Consider the following 12,553-nt stretch of genomic DNA (forward strand, 5'->3'; position numbering starts at 1 on the left):
ATACCCATACCTGTTTCATAACCTCTCCTGGCTGTAAACCTGAGCACCGATGCTTGACCTATTGTAAGTCAGAAAGTTATGTATGGGAAAAAACCAGCTTTGCATTTTAACCTCTTTCCTGTCTTTACTTTTAAAAAAAAAAAGATTTAAATCATAAATGGCTAGGAAGAGGAAAACCTTTTTGTTTCTGTAAGCAAATGTCTGACCTTGTTCTGAATTGATAAACTGCATAGGTCTAGCTTTACTAATTTAAACTCCGAGAGTTCCTCTTGTGATACTGGGGGGTACTCAATAAATCTTTGCTCTTGTTGTTGATGATGAATATAGGTAATAAAGGAGTATGGAGTTGCATTTTTACCTTTTGTGACTTGATGTAAAAAAATTCCTTTTCAAACCATTGTAGTAGGATATCTATCTGTAGGACTTATGGTGGGTCATTTATGCATCCTATTGTAATTTGGTCTGGATACAATAGTTTTTATCTTCACATGGAAACAAATTGGAAAGAAATAATGAGACACCATTTGGAATTGTTGGCAACTTTATTTTTTATTTTTATTTTTTGGCTGTGTTGGGTCTTCTGCTGTGCGTGGGCTTTCTCTAGTTGCGGCGAGCGGGGGCTACTCTTTGTTGCTGTGCACGGGCTTCTCATTGCGGTGGCTTCTCTTGTTGCGGAGCACGGGCTCTAGGCATGCGGGCTTCAGTAGTTGCAGCACGCAGGCTCAGTAGTTGCAGCATGCAGTCCCTAGGGCGCGCAGGCTTCAGTAGTTGGGGCATGTGGGCTCGGCAGTTGCGGCGCATGGGCTTAGTTGCTCCGCGGCACCTGGGATCTTCCCGGACCAGGGATCGAACCTGTGTGCCCTGCATTGGTAGGCGGATTCTTAACCACTGTGCCACTAAGGAAGTCCTGTTGGCAACTTTAAATGTTCAAAAATAAAAATAAAAACAAAGAAGTCACAAAAGCAGGAGAACAAAAGACCTCATCTTGACTGATTAGCTCTTTAACCAGCAGTTGTTGTTGGCACCAAAATGTCAGCTAGACTTGAAAAAAAAAAAAATCTCAAGGGGCTGGTAACTCTGTCCTCTGCGGGGGAAAAGATCTAACATGTATCCCAGATTATACCTTTTGGTACACAGATTTCCCTTATGAATTTCTAATTGGAAGGAAAATATGAGGATATGGCATTGCAAGGAAAGCCAGGAGTGGGGCACATAGTAATAAAATGCAGGACTCTGCTGCAAGGGAGTTTTATCCTTTGCAGTTTGGGAAGCAGTCAGAATATCAAGTCTTCTGTTATCAGGATGTCTCCTCCTGCCTGCTTCGAAGCTCCTGTGACTTACATATTGATGTTCAGAGGGAAAGACCCCAGGAAAAATGGATCGGAAATGTACTCATATTTACTATGCAGAGCCTCTGCAGTGGAGTGGCACATATAAGATCTTTTCCCAAACATTAAGCAGTTTCTGTCTGTTTTTGGCATCACATTATAAATAGGGCTCGTGCTTATTATGATGTAGAAAAAATGCTTTCAATGAGATTCACATTCAGCTCTACCATTTTATAATATTTAAGGCTGCAGTATTTTTATAGATGATGCTAACTAGTTAGAGAGGTTTATTAGCTGTGTGAGTCTTAGCCCTTATGTGTCATCGGGGAAGCTCTGAGTGTCTTCTGACAAATCCTCACATGCTAATAGGGAGTATTAACCACACACAGTGAAGTTAATGAAGTTCTCTCTTCTGTGTTTTTTGTTATTTATTTATTTACTTTGCACTTTTTTGAGGATTACAGGAAGCTGGATGTTTTGTGCTTATGTCCAGCTCATGTGACAGTCTTCATTCTCCTGGGATGAGAAAAGTCTCTTTCTTCTGCAGTCTTCAGTGAAGTCCCCCAGAGCCAAGTTCTACATTTCTTAGCTTGACTCTATTGCCTTTTGTTTTATATATACCCCATCAGTTTTCAATGAACAGGCTAAAAGTTAAGCAATTGAGGGTTTGTTTTTCTTTAGTCTATGGAATTGAACTTGTTTCAAATTGTTGACCAGTAAAACCATATGTGTTAGTCACACACTGTATAATATGAGCTTCCTGTTTGAGCAGCATAATCTTTTTGGAAGAACATTATAAACCTAACTTTGTTAAGAAGGGATTCTAAGCTTCACAGTGAGCTTTTGCGACCTGGCCAGCTTGAATCTCTTCCTTACTGCTGTGTGAAGCCATTCTGTACTACTCTTTGGTGAGATGCAATAGCCAGCAAACAGCAAGTAAAACCCTACATCCTGGAAAAGATCAATGGGCAGAGCATTTGATCACAGAAGAGCAGAAATGAGTTTCAGGAGGGATGCTAAAGGCCAGATGGCCCTGCAGATGTCTGCCAAGATTTCAGAGGCCCCAGGTCAGCCAAGCCAACAAATGGATTGTGCTGTGCCTATTATACAGATAGTACTAGGGCAAGGAGTCCAGGCTATTTAGCAGAAAAGATGTGTACAGGATTAGAAAAAACTGGGAGCTCCTTCTTAGCTGCTTCCTAATAGTGGCTGGATTTTGTGATCTTTGCATCTGCTGCCTTTTGCTCATTTGCTCTACTGCTCATTGATTGCACTGGTTCTGCTTAGATGGTGTTTGATTCTCTCTGACTACCCTCTTTTCCTTATATAATTACTTACCGAGTGGCTGATAAATCCCGAGCAGTGTGTTAAAGCTGGATGTATAATAATGAACAAGATGGACATGGCTTCCGCCTTCATGGAGTTTATGGTCTAGTGGGGGAGACAGGAAATGGGACAAGTAGTTACAATAAAACATAAGAAATATGAAAGAGAAGGTACAGAGCCCTATAGGCACACATAGCAGGGGAACCTAATCTAATCTAGAGGGCAGAGAAGGTCTCTCTGGAAGGGATATGTGGGCTGAAACCTGAAGGATAAGTAAGAGTTTGCTAGCAAGTAAGGAAATATGCCAGAATAGAGAAGACAGTGTGTATGAAGTTGTGAAGTTGAGAGATATTTTGGCAGAGCTGAGCAACTGGAGGTTGAAGTGGAAGAAAGGATAAAATGGAGGGCTGGAGGGTTTCTGTTTCTTTCTCTCCCTTCCTGTACCCTAGGGTATGAAGCGGGCATGAGGGAGGTGGGGAGAGGGTTTTTGGTGAGCACAAAGATTTAATGGCAAGAGGAAGTACATCATTGGGAGTGGGAAGTACGTCTCCATAAATGCATCACAGGAACAGAAATTGACCCAAAACGCAGAGGATTGGGCTTAGATTAGGGTTAAATTATCCATATAGTGTGGCTGCTAGTATGGCTGAGGGTAAAGCAAAGGGGAAACAGTTTGAGAATCAGTAGAACATGGAAGTAACTGAGATAATCCAGACTATATGTATAGAGAAAGGAGAGAAGACTTAATGAGAATCCTGAAGAACATTGGCATTTAGATGACGGACAGAGGAAGAACTGCAAAAAAGATTGAGAAGGAGAGGCCAGAAAGAGAGGGGAAAACTAGCAAACTGTGATATCACAGAAGTGACAGGAAGAGTCCTTTCAGGGCTGGGACTCACCTCAGGACACAAAATTTAAGGGGGGTGCCCAAAACCCCAGTAATTATGATAAATAACATTTTTTTTAACTTTATTTTTTTTTAATTTTTTTAACATCTTTATTGGGGTATAATTGCTTTACAATGGTGTGTTAGTTTCTGCTTTATAACAAAGTGAATCAGTTATACATATACATATGTTCCCATATGTCTTCCCTCTTGTGTCTCCCTCCCTCCCACTCTCCCTATCCCACCCCTCCAGGCTGTCACAAAGCATCGAGCTAATATTCCTGTGCCATGCGGCTGCTTCCCACTAGCTATCTACCTTACTACGTTTGTTAGTGTGTATATGTCCATGACTCTCTCTCGCCCTGTCAAAGCTCACCCTTCCCCCTCCCCATATCCTCAAGTCTGTTCTCCAGTAGGTCTGCGTCTTTATTCCTGTCTTACCCCTAGGTTCTTCATGACATTTTTTTTTCTTAAATTCCATATATATGTGTTAGCATAGATAAATAACATTTTAATGCGGTGTTTGAAAAAAAACCTAGTTAATGCAAAAAGTCCATGATGATTAAAACATCAAACTTTTAAATAAAGGCAAGGTCAGAATTACTGAATTCTCCTTTTGCCTCAGGCTCCAATAGGGCTTGTCAGGACACTATTACACAGTTAGATTTAGAAACTTTTATATTTAGAAGTTTGATATTTTGTTCATATAAAAAGAGGAAGTGATAAGCTGTGTTAAATGTAGCCAAGAAGTCAGTCAAAAAATGGGTTGAAAAAAGCTAGTTCATTGGTTATATGGACAAGCTATTACTATTTGATCTTTTCTTTACCATGTTTTAATAAATCATAATGGAGGTTATCTTATTGTCTCTGCAAACATGATTACCACCTCCTAAAAAGCTGAGTCCTTTTCTGAATTAGGAGATTATATAAATACAAACAATTTTTTTTAATTGTTTTTTTATTCTGGTAAAATACACATAGCATAAAATTTACCATCTTAAGCATTTTTAAGTGTACAGGTCAGTGATATTAAGTACCTTCATATTGTTGTGCAACCATCACCACCATCCATTTCCAGAACTCTCTTCATCTTACAAAACTGAAACTCTGTACCCATTAGAAACCTATTTTGATTTAAACTCTATTTTGTCTGATATTAATATAGCAATATCCTGCTCTCTTTTGGTTACTATTTACATGGAATATCTTTTTCCATCCTTTCACTTTCCATCTGTTAGTGTCTTTGAATATAAAGTGAGTCTTTTGTAGACAGCATATAGTTGGATCATGGTATTTTTTTCCTTACTGCCAATCTCTGTCTTTTGATGGGAGAATTTAATCCATTTACATTTAAAGTAATTACTAATAAGGAAGAACTTCTGTCAGTCTGTTATTTGTTTTCTCTATACCTTATAGTTCTTTTGTCTTTCATTTCCTGTGGTAAGAGCTGAAACTGACTGAAATCAATTGCAATTTACTGTCCAAGTCTTCCCCTGAAAGTTGCAAGCCTTCAATAGACTCCAGAGTTCCCAAAATAGTTACATCAGACAGATCCTGCTAGTGTGATTGTTGTCTGTGGGAAGACAGATTCCTGGCACTTCCTATTCTAGTCTTCCCAGGATCCTTTCTCCCCAGACATACATTTTTAACCGCATAGTGTCTATTGTATCAACTCTAACACAAAATGAAATAATTCCTTAATGTTATGAATCCATCTCTTTATAAGTTCTCTGGATGGATCCTTGTTCTTGCCTAAATCCATGGAGCAGGCTTATCTGAGGGTCAGAAATACACACTGCGGAGCCAGGTAAATAGGTTCAGTTGCTAAGCATATACGCGTTTACCCCTGTGAGAAGTCATTTGCCATTTTATTTGTAGGTTTTTGTAACTGTTTGGGAGGCACTAGATTCTTTTTAAATAAATCACTTCCTGATGGCCTCTTCAGTTTGAAGTGCCATGTATAAATCATTGCTATGTACAATACAATCCCCAGATCCCTCTCTGATAAAGGTATTGCTTACATTCCTTCTCAAGTGCTCTGTTGCTTTTTATTCAGATCATACCTTAGGTCCTTTTATGCTCAAATGCTATTTTTATTTTAATTATGGTTGGGATACCTCAGAAGATTAGAAGTAACTTATCATATCCCAGCCACCTGTCTAAAATCTGGGGAGCTCCATCTTCACCTTTCAGTGTGTCAAAAGCTTAATTACATATACAAGGTAAAATTTTTCATTTATAGCTCATGAACTCAACCTTTGGCTTTAGGCTGACCAACCATAATGGTTGGCTACAAATGTCCAGGTTTTAGCACTAAAATCCTATGTCCTGGTTAATCCCTCAGTACTGAGCAAACCTGGGCAATAGGCCACCCTATTTGTCCTAGAAATATTTCTTGGATTCCTTTATTAAAGCCACCTCTTTCTTCCAGGTCTAAGAGTAACAGGTGACGTTGATAATTTTACATGTTCATGTTCTTGCTAAGTTGCTGAGGATTTTGTTCAACGATTATGAACATTCATGGACTGCTGGCAGTTTAGAGTTAGAAGGGAGTTAAGAGATCCTGCACTACAAACCATCTCATTTTACAGATGAATAAAATCTCGATTGCGTTAGAAAGTTTTTGCCGTCTTTGTTCCACTCTGGCTGCCATGGTACCAGTTTTCTGCAATGTCTTCAAACATCTCTTTTCCCACGAATTAAAAACAAAGGATTATGTTGGAACATCAGCTACAGTAACAGGAAAAAGTAGCATTCAGTTAGTTTTAAATTGTCCAATAATCTTTTTCTAATGCCTCTATTTGCGTCATAGGCATTTTAACTTCCCTCGTGTCTAAAGTTCAGTGTCTCTCATGGATTACTCATATTATCTGAGTGTGAAAATAAATATGGTTGGGTTAATTAGCATCAACTTTAATAAGATCCCAAAGTAATTTTATACAGTGCTTCCTGGGAAGAAAGAAATTAAGCTTGATAACTGAGATGATGGGATCTAAAATAGAAGCAATGCAAGGGGCACGAAAGAAAGAAAATAAGCACAGAAAAGGGAGAAAGATATTGTGTGTACTGTGTGTGATGGATGAAGAAGGTTTTCTTTTCAAAATCACAGAATGGACTTTTGTTATTTTCCCTCCAAAGGAAGTCAGAGCCCAGTGGTTTTCAAACAAGCAGATTGATCTCACCAGCTTGTTGAAAACTCAAATACTTGGCTTCCATCCTTGGTCATTCTGATTCAGTAGCTCTGTATTGGGACCTGGGAATCTCTATTTTTAGCAAATTTCAAAAGTGATTCAGGTGCCATTGGTCAATGGAATGATGTCTGGAACCACTGAGCTAGGCTATTTGAAGAGGTTTTCCTATTTTTCACTTTGGGAAAAATATTCTTCAGACTTCACTTTTTTGAGATGGCAGGTAACATTATGCTTCCTTCAAAGACAGGAAAATTGAGGAAGATAGAGTTACATTTTAATGTAAGAATATGAGAAAATGAGGATTTTTACCCTCCTTAAGAATATATTAAGGTCTTGAAATGAGACCTGCTGCAAAGAGTGAGGGTGAATTCCTCCAGAGGGCATGTAGGACTATGCAAGGCAATTTGTACATTCTACCCTTGACCATAAAAAAGAGATGGAGTAGGGGTTGGCTCTTGGGAACTGCCCAAGAGTCCAGCATTTTCTAGTCTGACTTGTGCTGTAGAGATCATCCAATCCTAATAGGGTGGAGAAGAACTGTCTGAAGTCTCTCCTGTTCACGATCTATGATAGAAGTATCTCTTATTAAGGGTACATTTATGTGGCCATGTACGCATACCCAGAGACCCTGAAAAGTCCTCTGGGAAACTAACACAAGGCCCGAAGTTCTTAATTAGCAGAGTGGATTCCCCAGTCCTGTCACCTAATGGTATAGCAGAAGATGTGCTTGCAATTAATTGGATGAGCTGTAAAACTGGAATCCTGACCACGTGTGGTCATTAAAGATCCCAGGGTACTTTCCTTACGGCAGATGGAGTCCTGGAATAATTCCAACCTTGATAATTAAATTAGATTGTGCCCAGCTTCCCTTTACACTTTCTTTCTTTCTTTTTTAATAAATTTATTTATTTTTGGCTGCATTGGGTCTTCGTTGCTGCGAGCCACCTTTCTCTAGTTGCAGTGAGTGGGGGCTGCTCTTCGTTGCAGTGTGCACGCTTTTCATTGTGGTGGCTTCTCTTGTTGCGGAGCACGGGCTCTAGGCTCTCGGGCTTCAGTAGTTGTGGCACGCAGGCTCTAGAGTGCAGGCTTAGTAGTTGTGGTGCACGCGCTTACTTGCTCTGCAGCATGTGGGAGCTTCCCAGTCCAGGGCTCGACCCCGTGTCCCCTGCATTGGCAGACAGATTCTTAACCCCTGTGCCACCAGGGAAGTCCTCCCTTTACACTTTCAACTGGACTCTGTTCCCTTTCCATCTTTAATTTCAGGGACCTAGTACATTAATGGAGAACCACTAGATTCTACAGATGACGGCAATAAAGTAACAATGTCTCCTAATTGATGGAGTGAGATTCACTGGGCTAGTGGTGGATAGGCAGGCACCCTTTGTACAAAGACAAATTGTTGGATTGGCATCTAAAGAGACATGGTACCACTCCTGAAAAATTAAACCTGTTAAACATTTTAGTGTATAATTAAAATATATGTCCTATTAACTTTTAGAGGTCTTTTAAAAGTTTTTTCCTTTTCTTTTTATGGAGAATATCTTTCTAAAAACAAAGTAGTTAATAGGCATACTTTATTAGTAGACTGAATCCATGTGTTTAATTTAAAAAAAAGAACCAAAATATAAAAAGACTGAAATTAGTGTCTAGGATAGAGGTAGCGATAAGAACAGCAAGACATACTGCTAGCTTGAAATATGTTGATGCAGAATTTGACCTCATGTTTCTTCACTATATACAATTAGTCTGATTCTAATCTTCTACTACGTTTTTTCGAAGTGGGGAGGTTTGGAGTATGGCCTGCTTTCTCTTAACAGTTGTATTTTATTACCACAAATTGTTTTATTAATACAGATTTTTTTTCAAACGAATGAAAATTCAGTGAACTGTGTACTTGCTGAAAATAGAGTGCTGTTATGTAAGGTGAGCAAACTTCTATAAATTATTATTTAGCAGGTTGTCTGCTTCTGGAAATTAAATTTTTCTCTGAAATACTTTTAAAGATATGAATGAAATATTATTTTCTCATGTGGATAATAATTTTCCATTTGAAAAGTATTTAACCCACACTCTGTTAATAGACCAAAATAGGCCTTTATTTGGTATGCAGATTAACTCATACATATCCAGGAAAGCAAAATGTAGTCTTTAGTTTCTATGGTTTGTCAACATGTTTGAGACTACATCCAGTTGGAGATTGTTTTTGTCTGCTTTTGTTATTATCGTTAAGCTGATTTTCTGTTTCAGATAATATACTTGGCTCAAAATTTCCTACCTTTAACACAGAATGGGTCAAGACATACACCCATTCTGTATGTACATAGGATTTTGTGACCATTTTCTGTGCATCTTTTCTCTAACCCACCATAAATATTCCTTCACTTCAACTGGATAAAAGAGAAAAAAAAAAATCAGGAGGCAGACACCAGGTGGTTTTCATTGCAAGGAAGCTGGTTTTATTACCTGAGTTAATGTGAAGAAGAATTTTTTGAAAGTGCATTAAGGGTGCTTGTAAAAATGTTTTAAGTATAAATATATTCCTTTAATGAAAATAAGTGGAATTTTATCCTTAGAAAGTCTTTCAAAATAGTGAAAATTCTCAGAAATATAGATAGCTGGTGAATGAATCTGTCCTGTACTTGAAAATAAAAATGTAGATAGGGACTGTTTGTTTGTTTAAATGGCAAAATTTTGAAAGCTTAAAGAGAGGAAAAATGGAAGAAATAGTACATCATATTGTGTTATTTCTTATAGCTGCTTAAATGACATAATGGAATTTAGGCTACAAGTGGCCGATTGAAACATGTGTTCATCTCCTTTTCCTCTAGAGACTTCTCTAAAATGAAAGTAAACAATAAAAACTCTTTATACGTGCAGTGTCAAAGAAAATGGGATAGAGGCCATCCTCTAGCGGGAGAATGCCCACAAAATTAGTCTGACTTAGCGATCTACCCTTTTGTGGGTGAACGGCTAGCCCTTCCAAGATGAAAGGGGTCTGATGTAGCACTATATTGTAGTTTAAAATAATTTCGTTTTCAGTATGACTTCTTCTTTGACCAGTGCAAAATTCGGAGGTTTATTTCTTAACTTTTAAACATATTTTCTAGTTATCTTTTGTTATTGATTTCTACCTTAATTGCATCTGGAAATCCTATGCTCTATTTCTATTCCTTTTGTGGTTTTCCTAGAAATTACAACATGAATATTTAATTCATCATAGTCTAAAGTTAACTAAAACCTTTATCCTTTTCTTGGACAATACAAGGTCCTTAGGACACACCTTCACTTCACATACCTTGCTTCTGTCTTACATGGTACTGTTGTCATGAATTGATTAACACAAGGATATTACTATTATTATACTATATAGATAATGTTTATTTAGATTTATCTACATACTTACCACTTTACTTTGCTCTTCATTTCTTTTGTCTTTAGCATTCTAAGAGTATTTTCCTTGTGCCCAAATGCACCCTTTAGAATTTCCTTTGTTGAATATCTATCTGTGGCGAAGTGTCTCTGTTTTTGCTGTTCTGAAAATATCCTTATTATGCCTTTATTCTTGAACAATTACTAGTTGTAGAATTCCAGTTGGCAAATATTTGCCTTTAGCACATTAAAGATATTACTCCACTATCTTCTGGCTTCCAATGTTGCTGTTGAGAAGTTAACTGTCAGCCTATTGCTCATTTTAATCTCCTTCTTATCCCTGGATTCTTTTATGATTTTTAAGTTTATTATTATCTTTGAGGTTCTGCTCTTTCACTATGACGTGTGTTGATTTGAATTTCTTTTTACTTATCCTGTTTGCCACCTCCAGAGAAGTTTTGCATTGTTTCTGTCAGGCAGCAGCAAATACTGGCTCAGGGTTCCTTGACCCACCCAGCTGATAACGCTTTACTATTTTCTGAAGTTGTAGTCCTTTGGAGCCCTAGTTTACAGAGAAGAGCTTCTTTTACTAGAATCTCCACAGTGTGTGGGCCCTGGACCTTGATTTTATCCCCTTTGGTTGTCAATGCCATCAGGACAATTCTGCTTCTGTGCTGGCTTATCTCTCTAGTCTCTGCATTCCTTTCAATTTTGGCCTGAAAATTGCATAATAACTTGTGATTTCTTTGCTTCTCTAAAGAAGATTGAACAAGTATTTGAACTGGCAATTTTAGTCATTTTCAGTGGGAGGGTGGCCTGAAAACATTTTCTGCCATTATTGGAAACCAGGAAGATTTCAATGTAATTCTGGAATCAGAAAGTAGATGGAGAGACTTCCCTGGTGAAGCAGTGGTTAAGAATCTGCCTGCCAATGCAGGGGACACGGGTTGGAGCCCTGGTCCGGGAAGATCCCACATGCCGCGGAGCAACTAAGCCCGTGTGCCACAACTACTGAGCCTGTGCTCTAGAGCCTGAAAGCCACAACTACTGAGCCCACGTGCTGCAGCTACTGAAGCCTGCAATCCTAGAGCCAGTGCTGCGCACAAGAGAAGCCACTGCAATGAGAAGCCTGTGCATCTCAACGAAGAGCAGCCCCTGCTCGCTGCAACTAGAGAAAGACCGTGTGCAGCAATGAAGACCCAACGCAGCCATAAACAAACAAACAAATAAATAAATGTAGATGGAATAGAAATAACCAGTATAGCTAAGAGGTGGAATTTTACCACTGAGTGTTTTCAAAAGAGGACATAGAATCATAGAAATTTGATTTGCCTCCACAGAACTTCACAGAGCCTTTAGATTTAGAGATGACAGATAAAGAGGACGGTGGAAGTGAGATGTAGGGCCTAAAAGAGATTGATAGCGTAACACTGACAGCAGTTGCACTTTGCCCCATAGGAAGTTTAATTTCTGAAGAAATTCAACTGTCATAGACTTCCACATGCTGGCCTTGAAATTTCCCCCAGATGATTCCCTTAGACATCTCCTTGGACATACCTACCACAAAGTGAAATCCATTGATTAAAACACTGTTAACATACACAGAACTCCCAACCATTTTTTGATGTGTTTGTGCCTCATGTCAGTATGAACGGCAACCATGGAACAGCAAAGAATTGTAGAAACTTTACTGTGTGACAGAAGAGACAGAGGTAAACAAATAAATAACATAAAGCCAGAGAAAACAGCAGTAGTGCAGAGAACCTCAAAAGAGAAAAAAAATGAATACCTTATAGAGATAAGAAAGATACTACTTTCATAAAACAAGAAAAGGGTAAAATAAAAAGATAAAAGAGAACAATAAAAGCATTTTGAAAAGCAAAAATATAATGGCTGAAAAAATATCAACAAAAGAGAATCTCTCAGATGGTATAACAAAAAGTCAAAGATATGGAAAATAAGGGAGAAGAGACTTAAAGGAGCAATAATGTAATCGGTGGTCTAGGAAGAGATAACAGAGGAAATTTATCAAATATGTAATATGAGAGAGGAATTTATCAAATATGTAATATGAGAGCTGAAGTAAGCAGGTTTCTGGATCTAAAGGGTACATTGAATGTCTTATAAAATACATGCAAAAGATCCATGTCAAGGAACATTGTTACATTGTTAAATGTTACATTGCAATATGCTAGGGGAAAAGAGTCAATAATGTCCCAGGATAACTCCTGTCCCATAGGCCTAGAAAATAATCAAATTGCAGTGAAATGCCAGAGGGCTCTAGCAGGCAGTTATTTCTCCCCATACCTGTAAAAGACTCCATAGTATTCCTAATACGATAGAGCTTTCAGAAATAAAAGTGGAGAATTACTATAATAAAAATTCTGCAAGGAAAAAAGAAAGACAGAAACTTTAGGAAAAACATTTATCCTAGAAAGAAAACATATTTAGCT

The 12,553-nt window shown here is 38.2% G+C and overlaps 1 protein-coding gene across 4 annotated transcripts in view; it reads left to right on the top strand.

The window, feature by feature from the left end:
• DCK (deoxycytidine kinase) overlaps positions 1–12,553 on the top strand; it is a 118,218-nt gene that overhangs the window by 62,459 nt on the left and 43,206 nt on the right. For 3 of the 4 annotated variants that reach the window (XR_016393318.1, XR_016393319.1, XM_089912025.1), the window contains one exon: positions 1–12,553. This exon is cut by the window's right edge and continues 43,206 nt beyond it. Coding sequence is in view for 2 of the 4 variants with exons in the window: in XM_089912025.1 (XP_089768151.1) it covers positions 1–21 (21 nt within the window). In the remaining 2 variants the exon portion in view is untranslated. The other variant, XM_089912026.1, reaches the window with a different exon arrangement.

The sequence above is a fragment of the Delphinapterus leucas genome, chromosome 5 (assembly GCF_059928025.1).
Source record: "Delphinapterus leucas isolate spDelLeu-1000000601 "Yukka" chromosome 5, BTC_Dleu_Yukka2, whole genome shotgun sequence".
NCBI classification, from domain to species: Eukaryota; Metazoa; Chordata; class Mammalia; order Artiodactyla; family Monodontidae; genus Delphinapterus; species Delphinapterus leucas.